The 12,435-nt window shown below is 50.3% G+C and overlaps 1 protein-coding gene across 1 annotated transcript in view; it reads left to right on the forward strand.

Annotated features, from left to right (window-relative positions):
- Nucleotides 1-12,435, forward strand: part of HYDIN (HYDIN axonemal central pair apparatus protein) — a 150,582-nt gene that overhangs the window by 83,408 nt on the left and 54,739 nt on the right. Inside the window, exons 21-22 of the mRNA XM_059825082.1 lie at nt 1,290-1,433; nt 2,289-2,602. Coding sequence (XP_059681065.1) covers nt 1,290-1,433; nt 2,289-2,602 — 458 coding nt within the window. The remainder of the gene's footprint in view (nt 1-1,289; nt 1,434-2,288; nt 2,603-12,435) is intronic.

The following is a 12,435-nucleotide window of genomic DNA, read 5'->3' on the forward strand; positions in this document are numbered from 1 at the left end:
TAACAGCTGCTCCGCTGAGGGGGATCGTGGCCACTTGTAGAGAGACACCAGTTTCTGTACTCAGTATAACGGGAGGTTTTTAAGGATCCTCCAAGGCACGGTGAAGTCTGAACACTGATCCTGTAGGGAAGCTGAGAAAAACTGATTTAGCTGTCAACTCCTCAGGCTGATGAGGAAAAACTGTCATGTCTTGTCTCTCTTTGCCTTCCCTGCTCTTGGTATGGATGCTAGCTCTTTGCATTTCCCCAAGCCTCACTTTCTTCAAAGGACCCGCAGACGTCCTTCAGCTGCAGTGGTGATAACACCAACGCGAAGCAGATGCCCCTTAGTCTCTGGATCCTGACTCCTGCATCATCTGTCCCTCTCCTGTGAGGTGTCTGAAAAAGAGAAGATATTTCATTATTTAGTTTCTGTGTTTTCAGGTCTCTCCTCCGATTCCCAGGCTTCCAGAGAAGCACAAAATCCTGTGAGCAGGCAGTTCAGATTTAATTAGAAGCTTTTCAGCTCTCCCTGATGTCTGCCTGTGGTCTGCTTGATGCCACACGCTCCGATTTATCGAGCGTTACGACGCTGCAGCTGTTTGATATCAATACACCCAGAACTAGTTTCCCAAACACTGTCTAGTTTATATACACCATGCAGGAAGCCCAGAGCAATGCGTAAACAGGAAGAAATAGCATAGGCTGAGCTTGAGCTTTGAGGCTACAGACACCTTGTCACTGTAGCAGGGGCGGCAGGAGACACGTTGCAAACGAACTGTCGAGGTTTCTCGCTGGCTGTATGTGCATGGAAATGTTCAAAGCTAACCGTAGGCTACTGCAGGCTCTCCTCTATGGGCTAAATCCTGCTTGCTTTTCTCCTCTGACTAGCATCACTGCTTTTATGAGGCTACTAGAACCGATAGGCTTATAAGAAATTACCGTATGTGTGTGAAAAGTCTTGTGCCATTCCGCCCAAGAGAGCGTACAAAACTGGAGAAAAAACGAACTGGGTTCACTTTCTCTTTTGATCTTGTTCAAGCAGCTGCCTCATCTCGGGGTCCTATCCCCCCATCTGTACCTGAGACTGTTTCCCTGTCCCCCGGGGGATGCTGTAGTTTCTAAACATGAAAAGCATCTGATATACTTCAAGGAAACCTTTCTAGAAGGGTAGAAGTGAATAAAAATAGTAAATAGAGGTGTATGCTCTTCTGGGGTTGAAAAACTTGAAACGCATCAGAAAGGAAAGGACGTCCGTGGTCGCTTCAGATTGTTTTTTTTTTTTTTTTTCCTTGTCTCCTGTTTCTGTAGCAACCCGGTGATGTCCTTGCTCTTCAGCACAAGCCTCTTGCTTTAAAAAACAACTCCTCCCTGCCACTCAGCGTTGTCCTGGCCCTAGAGCAACCCTTCATGATCTGCGATGCCGACCGGCAGCCCCTCCCCGCAGATGTTCAGGTGAGCAGCCGTGGACCTTCGTGCTGGTGGGGTTTGAAGAGGGAGGAGTGTGGTGGTGCGTTTCTGTTGGGAGGTCCTCTGGTAGAGAGGTTTATTCTTTAGAATCAGCAGTAGACTGGCCTGAACTAAATTAGATTCGAAATGAGTTGCTGAAGGAACCAAAATGTCATCTGAATTGGGGAAATACGTCCTGGCCCTAAGCCATGAGGAGAGGGGAGCGTGCAACTAGGTCTGGGCACGCCATGTAGTAAAGGTGTCTCCTGGAATCCATCCTAGCTCTCCAGCAGCCATCCAGATAATCTCAAGAAGCAGCTTGCTCCCTTCAAGAGCAGCCCTGCTTTCCAGAAGGCTGAGGATGCTCCTCCAGTTGCTCCCCGGCACCTGCCCCGTTGTTGGTGGAAGGTGTTGAGTATGGACTCTGCTAAACGTGTTGTGGTAGGCATGGCCACCGTTTCTGTGCCGTGCCAGTGACTAGCACCTGCAAGGGTGAGGCTGCAATGCCGTTGCGCTTGTGCTGTGAGGGTGAAGGAGTTCCTCTAGAGCCAGGGCAAAAGGCCCTGGCTTGCCAGAGTGCTGGTTTGGTTATGTATTTAGCGTATAGCTTCTGTGGGTCCAGAATTCAGGAGTACAATATTTACTTCCCTCTTGTACTGATGCAGAGCACAGACGCATGAGCCTGAGATAGTCTCAGACGAGTGTGGTGTGGTACTTGCGGGCACGTGTATGCTGTAAAGAAAAGGAAGGATGAACCAAGAAGGCCATGTTGGGGTCACATGTTGAATATTTACACATTTCATGCCATCAGACCTTGGGACTTCATCACACTGGTGATTAATACTCTTCATCTCCTTGCAGCCCATGAAGCTGGAGGTAGGGGAGGAGCTTCACCTCTCCATCAGATTTAACCCCACTTTTGAAGAGCATTTGAACACCTGGGTAGCAGAGAAGGCTCTGAAAATACGCTTTCTTGAGCACCCTCATGAGGAGCAGGTCACCGTTCGGGGAGAGGTCTACTTCCCGAATCTCCACATCCAGACCACGGCCCTGGACTTCGGCTGCATCTTGAACGACACTGAAGCTGTCCGATATGTTGAGATGACTAACTGCAGCCCGCTGCTTGTCCAGTACCACTGGTCGTTCCTGGTGGACAGCCACGCGAAGCAGATGAGGTATGTGCACCAATGCCCTTTCCTTGAAGCTTTTCTTCCTGGTGTCCTGTTTGTACTTTGCAAAGACCAAGCTCTTTGCCTAGGATCTGACAAATTGCCTTCAACTTTCCCTTGTGGAAAGAACACCTACCAGGCGTGGTCAGGCTCGATGTGTAGGGAATAGGTGATCTCCACCAGTTTGATGCTGGGAAAGAGGCAGCGTTCTCCAGCCAAGCTGGGACCGTAAGACATGACCAACACTTTTCACATAGCCCGTAGCCTAGAATCCTGCTTGGTGTTTGGAGCTACAGAGCCATGCTTAGGCGCTTGGAGAAGCAGATCTATAACGGGAGCTCTCTTTCTTCCCTGCCAACCCTAGTTGTCATGTCATACAAAGAACCTACACAGGCACTGCCACCAGAACCATGTGCTGCTGCCCCAGTCTGTTGCTGCTGCTTTGCCGTAGCCCCCGTATTGGTTCCCCTGGGAAGGAAAGCTGGTGTGGAAAGCTGCGTTCTCAGATCTTTGTGGCCTGAGGCAAACACCACCTTGGTGAAGTGAGTTTTCATCTGCTCAACTGCATGTCACATTCGCCAAACAGCTCTTTAGTGTTTTACGGCGAAATGGCAGGTCCTGCTGCAGCTTCAGGTACAGCTGTAGATGTTGGGGGGAGGACTTGTCTGAACATCCCCGAGAGCAGGGCCACCCCACCCTGGTCTGTGGTTTCCAGGCCAATCTTGTAGTCATGCCGGAGCACATCTATAAACAGATTTCTAGCAGTTCCTCCTGCTGTGGCCTCTCTACATAATACAAAAGTCTAGTCTGGGCAGTTTTAATTACAGTCACAAATGGTTTTTCCATAATGCCCTAGGAAACCGAGCAAAATCAACCATTGTGCATTGAAGTGCTGCTATTACAAATATCGGAGATCATCAATAAACAGTTTTGTTCAGGGCATTGGGATCTGGCTCAGAGGAGACAACCTATTGGGAAATGGAAATTAGCTATGGCCATGAGGAGGGCTTGGGGGAGAAGACCTGGGCATTGGGGTAGCCCGTCCACAGCTGGGTCTTGTGAAGTAACAACAAGTCTTTAGTGTGGCCCTTCTTGATGCACGACACCTTCAAGAACAGACCCTAAAATGCAGAGGAAAGTCTGCAAAGCAGGTGGAGGGAGATGGGCAGGGGAAGAGGAGCAGGGCTGTAAGCTCTGCTTGGAGGCCCCTGTCATCTCCTGGTAAATTAGATTAGGGTTTAATTACAAGCTAAAGGGAAAATCTAATTTTGATGATGGAACAATGCATATATTTTATAATAAGAGAAACAAACACATTACAGCGAAGCCTGTGTGGAATTAATTTCCTCTGGGGCCACTTGTTGGCCGGTTGCCTGTTTATCTTTACTCTTATTTTTTTTTAGAACCAATTTAGGTTTTTGAAAATGCGAATGCTGAATCAGTTCTCAGCTTTTAATTACACCGTCTCCACCTACATTGGTTTTGCTGGACCTGAGCCTGCAGGTGCTCATTCTTCCAGCGGGTGCGGAGTCACCCAACTCTGCTGAGTCGGTAGCAGTTGAGGGTCCTGAGCATCTGGCAGGATAGCAGCCTCTGCTCCACAGGGTTTGGCATAGCCCCTTTGCTGGCTCGTTAGCACTGTGGATGTTAAGACAGCTCCCTTCTCTGCTCTGCATATTAATTAAGCAGTAATGTACTCTCTCCGGGTCCCTCAGCAGACACCATGTGATCCTCTGTGGCAGAGCTGGAAATAAAGATGGTCTCCAAGCTATTAACACCTCAAATTGCTCATTAAGAGCCCTGCAGAAGGGCAACATGTCAGATATTATTTCTGGTCCACATTAAGCACTGTTGGTATTCTAAATTATCAGATCAAACTAACTCAGTGTGACATTGAGGGAATCAAACATCAGGTCTCAGGAAGGTGAGATCAATAGAATTTAACCGTCCATACATCTAACCTTGCTGGAGCCGATCATCAGAGACTCCCAGCGTCAATCAGACACTCACATTTATTTTGGCCACGAGAGAAAAGTGTTGTTTCTCTGCCTGGACAAGGCGCTATGTGCTTAGATATCTTTTTTTTCTCTTCAAATTGTTCAACCCATTTTTTTTCTCCTTACTCTTTAGTCGCTGCTGCTACTTTGAGCAGAGCAATCATATGAGCAACACAGTCCAACCGTTGTTGTGTGGTTGGACATGCCCAACTCATGCCAACCCATGCCCCTTCTCTGATGCTGCTGAGTCATAAATCTCTCATGGTTACTCTTCTTCTAGACCTATGTGGTTAGAGACAGACTGAGAATAGGCTCTCCTCACCCCTTCGACCTTTGATAGCTCAAAGCTGAGTTAAGCCTTTGCTCCAGGATGTTTTCTGCAGCGTTGGAGTGGATCTCCAGAATCGCCCAGGAGGAGATAGTAGATCTGGAGTCAAATTCAAACATTTCATCACCTTCCTTACCTTAAAGGTTTCTTGAAAGACTGATTTGTCCCCCTTTCTAAGGGCAGTACCCAGCTCCTCAGCTTTGTTTGGGATCCCCATCAAAAGGAAGACATTAAATGCAAAGGATATACAAGGATTTTCTTGGAGACCTGTGACAAAGGCTTATCCCCAAACTTAGCTGTTCTCTAGAGTTTTCATCCTTCATTAAGGGTCCACGCCTTGTCATTTACTTTGAGCGTCGCTGTTCCTGCATCACCTCTTTGTCACCTTCACGCGAGCAATGTTCCCTCCCTGGGATAGAGCTAACACATGCCGTGCGGTCCGTGTGCCAGGATGGATCAGCAGGAGCTCTGCACTTCCATGGCACATGTCAAGCCCCCTCCGTGCGTTGATCCGACATCTCTGGAGAGTGGGAACGTCTTGGCTACAAAGCCAGCGTAATGAATTGCCAGTAGATTCTTTGGAGAAACAGTTTGTTGGCCTAAACATCTAGAAAATGACTCTTCCCCTTCCATCCAGGATTTTCTTGGGCAATTTGTTTTGAACAAACCAGCAGCCTTTCTCCTCCCAAGCGGATCTTCCTGTAGTGTTAGTAATTCCTCATGCCTCTGCCCTCTCTCCTTCCATGTCCCCTGGCAGGTTGCACTGCAGGGACCCTGCAAGCCACATCTCAGCCTTGGTACTGATAAAAAAAAACCCAAATCAATTCTGTGTTGTATTTGATGAGGTTTTTGCTTTGTTTTTATAGCAAGGAAGAAATGGAAAACGTAGACGATGAAAAACAGTGCAAGGCAAAAACCTGACAGCAGTGCTCTGTCAGCCACTGGAGGGGAGGAGTAGCAACATCAGCAGTGAGAATATACATCAGACATGCACGCGTCCACCGTGCCCCTGACGCTGGGGAGTCTGGGATGGGTGACAGTAGAGCATACCCCCTTCTCACCCCCCAGTGCCATCAGCTCCTCGGGGCAGGACATTTTGGGCTTCGGTAGCCCCATGGGTGCTCTTTCTCCTGCTTAAATCCCATGGCTAACTTAGAAAAGGAGGACTGAGTCGTGATGGAAATGTGCTGCTGAACATGTCCTTCAGCCGTGTGTGGTTTGGCAGCAGCCGAGAAGCAGTTTGCTCGGTGTAACACAGAAGTGGCCTCTTATTTCTTGGAGACGGAGTCTCTTGGAGCAAGGGCTGGGTGCTGGGCAGGCTTCACTTCTGGGGTGGCAGTCCGGCTGCCATGAACAGCTTATGGAGAGGCTCTGTACTTGTGGACAGAGGCACTGGGGAGCTGAAGCAAGGGAGACTTGGGGAAATTTGTGACCTGTTCCCCTCCAGAAAGGATGAAAAGTTAAATACAGTGAGGACCCAGGAGGGGTTTGGAGCCAGGAGTGAGTGAGCTTATGTTGTTGCCAAGTCTGTATTAGAGACATAAATCCGTATACTCAGTGTGGTATGGTGATGCTTTATCAGAACGAAGGTTGGAGTGTGATGATTTTCTATTTGCATCATGTCTGTAAACTTCTTTCTTCTCTACCTTCACCTTCAGCATGGTGACCCTCACGATGTACCCTCCACCTTTGCGCCTTCCAGCACGACACTGCTTTTTCCCAGCTCATTTGCTGGGAAGCTGCAGGTTTGAGACAGCTTCTGCTGCCCCGGGGCTTCTGCCCAACGGTTTCACTGTTGAGCACCTGGAGGACTTTTACCTGGGCCATCGCGATGGAGGTTGGAGCCCAGAACGGCTGCGAGGGAATCACTTCAACTGTTACACTTGGGTTTTCTGAGGCTCAGCCCCCTCCTTTGCATGAGGGTGACAGATCCCGAGAGCTTTTATTTGGCCCGGCAGACCGGGGAGCAGCCCCAGGGTGTTGGAAGAGTGGATTGAGGGCAGGGGAGGCGACGGAGAAACTATTGCTTGGGTGTCAAGCACTGCATGTCCCTGCCAAGGTGCTGTCAGGCAGCTGACTCTCTCCCTGACTTTGTCCTGTGCCATCAGGACGAAGCGTGGGAGATATCCATGTGCCATCCGTGCCCTGAGTGGGCTGCGGTTGGACGGGGGTTGCCTTCTGGTCTTACAGCTGGCCAGCAAACGCTGGCTGGAAGGTGACTTCTTGCTCTGCCAGCGATGTTCAGCTAGCGATCCTGGGGAGCAGCCGACTTCTCTCTTTGCTTTCTGAACGTCTTCATTACCCAAGGCACGCAGTGGGAACCCGCGGTATGTTTGCACTGCAAACGACGTCCCTTTCCCTATAAATGCCATTACACCTGTGCTGCCTGGATGGCTCATGCTTTAATTGCCACTGGGCTGCTGCTCAAGACCCCGTCTCTGCAGAGCTTTACTGTTTATGCAACAAAATGTTGATTTTGGGGGGATTTTTTTTGGTTGGTTTGTGGGAACAGCTCACTATCGTAGCCTGGCTGAGGCAGAGCGACAGCATCGGTTCGGGAACCGAATCCTGGGTGGCAGGATAGGCTGTTTGCGCCTGTTTATTTGCTGAGCTGCTGTCACTGCATCTGGTGATGATGAGTAAGGTGACATAATTTTCCAGACCTCATTTCTCTTAATCTTTCCAGCTGTTTCTCACCCATCACACTTTTCCTACATCATGCAAGCTGTGCATCAAACAGTGTTCCTTAAGGGAAAATCCGTCTGAGCCCGCTGGCATTGCTCTGCCCAAGAGTGTCGTTTCTAGTATTGCTGTGCTCTTTGGTACATCCCTGTCTTTACAGGGGAGCTGAGAAACCTTTAAACTCTTAGGAGTAGGAGCTCAGGCCAGATTTGAATCCACGTGTCAAATCTTCACATGTTTTCGGGTATAAATCTGTACTGGGGATTTTTGTGCTGATTCCTTCTAGTCCAAGGCGCTTCCTAGCACACAGGTGATGGAGAGCTCAGCTCCCTGCCGGTCCCATCTTCAGCCCGGAGCTGGCTGTTGCCGAGACAGGGATTTGCAGCAAAAACCCTTCCAGAGAACAGGGATTTTGTCGTGTGTGAGGCTGGACAGTGAAGCTAATGCTCTTTCCCCTCGAGAGACTGATACCGGGATGGTGGGTGGACAGCATGGGTTTTGGGTGGGTTTCAGATCCCTTGGTGCTTACTGGCTGGTTTAAAGCAGACGAGGAGAGTGCCAGTGAGGGAGATCGTTTCCCAAGACATCATCACGCATTTCTTTTTCAGAAAGCGTGGGATCTGTCCGGCATGTGCCGGTGCTCTGTTTCCCTCTTCTATCACTGAGGAGGCCGGAGATTGTCCCAGCGTGGAGCAGAAGTAATGCTTGCTGTTCCTCTCAAAGTCAGGTGGCCAAAGCCAGTGTTTTGGTCCCCAATGGTTTCTTTGGCCACAGCCACCAGCTCCATGTGCTCTAGGTGAGGAGCCACTCCGTGCTGCCATAGACTCTGTTAAATGACCCTGTTAAAAAAAAAAAAAATCATCTGTCATCAGCTGGCCCGTCTCTTCATCCCTGAAAATAGCCGCGGTGTGAAGAACTGCCATTCCTACTGCCCTTGTAGCTGCACAGGAGCGTTGGTTCATAGAATCATAGAATATCTCAAGTTGGAAAGGACCTATAAGGTTTATTGAGTTCAACTCCCTGCTCCTCGCAGGACTATCTAAAACTAAACCATTTGACTAAGACCATTGTCCAGATGATCCGTGAACTCTGACAGATTGCCGTGCTGCTCGCGGAAACAGATGGATTGTCTTTGCCCACTCAACAAACAAGTAGCAATTGGGTTATGAGAGTATGGCCCCTGTGTTCAAACAGCCTGGGTGAGGACTTTGGGATGTTGAGGGGGTATCGCCGTAGATGTACATCTCCTGACTCGGAGAGGGAGGCAGGCAGGGGCGAAGAGAGGGGAACCCTTTAGCTCTTTAGTGCAGAGCAGCTTGGGGAGGACTTCAGCTCACAGGGAGATTTCATGGGGCTCCGCGAAGAGCAGGGCAGCCCAGTGAGATGCCCACCCCAGAGTTAGTGGTGTGGGCTGGTGCGAGGAGGATTGATTCATTCCCCACTGTCTGCTTTGTGTAGTGGAGGGAGGCAGGGGTCCCTGGGGGGGTCGGGCACCCCAAGGGTCCTTCTGGGCCAGCTGGCATGCCATGCGTTTTCGAGAGTGCCTGACTCAGTTAATGCCGCCTTTTCAGCGGCTCTGCCCTCGGAAGCGTCATCTTTCTCCTCTGCAGGAAACCTTTCCAACTGTGAGCTTGCTTTGCTTGCTTCGTCTTCGGTGGTAACTGTCCCCTCTCCCTCGCCCGCTTGCCTCTGTCACCCCACACTTGTCCTCAGCTGTGCCCGGTGTCACCTGGACCAGGCCAACCCTGTCCGGTCGTCCCTCGCCCCGTCCCCAGGAGCTCAGTGGGACCGTTGGACTGTGAGCACGTTTCCCGGCAGTACATCTGCCTTGCTCTGGGTAAAGCAGGGGGTAATTCTGTTGTACTCTGTGAGTGACCTTTAATTAATAACTCAGCAGCCGTGTTAACTAGCCTTTTACACTGACCCTATAAATCAGGGTGAAAGCCACGCTCAGCCTTAAATCTGTGATTTCTGCTGGTGTGACAAGTCCTGTTCCTTCTGGACAGGGGATGGATGGCGGTGCCAGCGTACTCAGCGGGGTGGAGCTTCAGTGTGTGTCTGATTTTGGGATGCGACCCTAGGAAGTCTATTAAACTGGAGCTTTTCTTGGTTTGTTTTTCATTCTGCCTTCGTTATCGTTGCTGCTTTACCTTCTCCCGCTTTTCACTGCGGTGACCGGCTGTGGAGTCCCATTGGGAGGACGTGCTGGGCTGTGGCATTGCTGCCCGCCTGGGATGTGCCAGGCAGCCTGCATCAGTGCGGGCCAGTGGAGACACCTTCTGGGGTTCTGCAGAAGCGGTGGAGACGAGCAGGGATGTTTCCCCCTAGGTGAGGACTTCAGGATGTGCTCTGTCTTTTCATCTCCCTCCTTTTCCATGCTCTGCTCTTGGCACCCTGGAGGGACAGTGATGCTAGCTGGTGGGCAGAAGAGCCCAGGGACACACTGGTCCTCAACCTCCAGGATGCCTTAGCTCAGACTTGAGCTTCTTTTTGACTTCTTGTAGGGTGAAGCTGGCCTGCCAAGCCCACCCAGCCTGCTCCCTGTGACCTCAGGCTCTCTCCTGTTCATCCCTTTCACAAACTTGTTGAGATCCAGCTATGGTCTCCTGCAGCCTTTACCCTAAGGAGAGGCTAGATCAGGAATCTCTCTCTTCCCATGGCTGGGAGCCTTCTGCTTGCCTAATGCTCCCCGAACCAGCCTGCTGCTCTTGACTGGTTATTCTCAACCAGTTCTTTGGCTCACCCCCCACTTCCTAATAATTTTAACCATTGCAGCCGTACCCTTCATGGCTTGCCAAGCTCTCAGGCTTGACCCTCTGAAGACATCTCAAAATGGTGAATGTCCAGATCGCTGCCACAAAGAGAGCTGGAGCACATCTCTCCTCCTTTGCTATCAGTTACAGGGGTCAACACAGTTGTCTGTTTGCAGAGCCAATTTTTGAAGTAGCTGGTAAGATTGTAATTGGTGCTGATTACTTTAAATAGCATCTCTAAATTACAGCTGTTGGGGCTCGTTTAATTTTCAACAAAGATGACAAATCATCTTTATCGTTAGAGCTACTGATTTGTTCAGAGGGACCTTTGGCCGGAGTCTGATTAAGAAGCATTTTTCTGTCTGATTGAGAACCCAGAGCTTCCTATGGCCTCACCTGATGCTTCTAAATCACCTGGCTGGTGTGCAAAGCATGAGGAAGGAGAGGACTTAATGGGTAGTGTTTTGCCATCTGTAAAATCAGAGCAAGTCAGAATAACTCTGGTGAAGTCGGTGGAGACTTCTTCCAGGGCTATAACTTGCCAAGAGGCAAGTACTGCTGCTGAAGGGTGATCTCCAGCAAGACCCACTGTGCCTGCAGTGCTGGTGGCTGGCCCTGACTCAACTTAGGCTGGACCAAGGTGGCTGAGGAGCTTTAGCACCTGCACCCTGCAAAACCAGACCAGGCATGTCCCGTGGGAATCCTCTGAGAGAGGTACAAACCATGTCAGAAGAGCTTGAGGGGCCTCAGATCCTCCTCTGACTCTTCTCACCAAAAGTGATGGTACAGTTGAGGGCAGTGGGCTTCAGCAGGAGCCGAGGACTCTTGGCGCACCCCAAAATCAAATCCTGTGGCTCCTGCTTGGAAGGTGCTGGAGCATTTTGGTTGCTACCCCAGGAATGTGATACTTCTCTTCAGTAGGAACATCCCTGCATCCATTCCTACACAATTTCTATTTTCAAAGAAGAAATCAAAATTCTCCCTCATCTCTCAAAACATTTTTTTTGACTCAAGTAAGTGGCTCTTAAAACTGCTTATTAACTTTCAGTTAATTAATACTCGGTCACAGGGGGACATCCCCAGGACCGCTCGCTGCATTCAGATGAGCGCCGAATCCAGCTTAATCATTTCCAGCGTGTGCGAGACAGAAATTGGAGGTGTCAGATCTCACTGCAGTGATGTTGCTTCTCTTCTCTCTCTCTCCACTGCCTGGTCTGAATTTCAATGGGTGGTTCAGGAAATACCCAAGCCTTAGCTCAGCAGAGGAATTTATCCTAGCAAAGAAATAGTTGTCGGGGCCATTTGAATGAAATGCAGTTTAATATTTGCTATTGATGAGGGCAAACCATCCCCACCACCTTCCTCAGCTGCTGGCCAGGTGGCCCAGCTCAAGCCCAGTGTTCCCACATGGTACACTGGGAAGGGTTTCGGTTTGCTCCGGTGTTCCGTTATTTTGCTTTCAGTTGCAAACACCCTTGAGCTGTCTGTGGCTTGGTCCAAAGTGCCTTTTTAATATGCATCTGATGGCCTCAGGGAGAAATGAAAGTGCGTTGTAGGGGTCTGTAAGCCTGTGTAGATGCTTCACGGGCATGCGGTCTGCGGTGCCTTGCCCTGTCATAACCTGAAAAGAGCTCGTGCTTTGTTGGGAGGCTTGTTTGTACCCCCTGCCATGGCTGTGCCTGATGGGTGCACCACCGGGTGGCCGTTGGAGGGCCAGGCAAGGGTGTGAGGGTACATGTGGGTGCCATGCACTAGGGAAGCAGCCTCAGCACTGTTTAATGCGAAGGGGTGGTGGCTTCTGGCCCGTGTCCTCGGTGCTGACAGGGGCTGCGGGGGATTCGGGTGCTCCCCTTGCAGCGCTGCAGGTTCGGGGTGACGCTCCTGATGTCGATGGCTCTCGCGCAGCCTGAGCTGGCAGGGTCACATCATCCCACGTGAATCTTCACATGGAGTTTGCAGGAGCGGTGTGATTTCTAGCTCCTCTATTTTGGGAGGCAGGTGTGGGAAGCGGTGTGAAGCTGTGTTCCTAGCAGGCTCAGAAACCAAGAGACAGGGTGAGATTTATTTTTTTTCTAATGT

Source organism: Gavia stellata, chromosome 15 (genome assembly GCF_030936135.1).
Source record: "Gavia stellata isolate bGavSte3 chromosome 15, bGavSte3.hap2, whole genome shotgun sequence".
Lineage (NCBI taxonomy): Eukaryota > Metazoa > Chordata > Aves > Gaviiformes > Gaviidae > Gavia > Gavia stellata.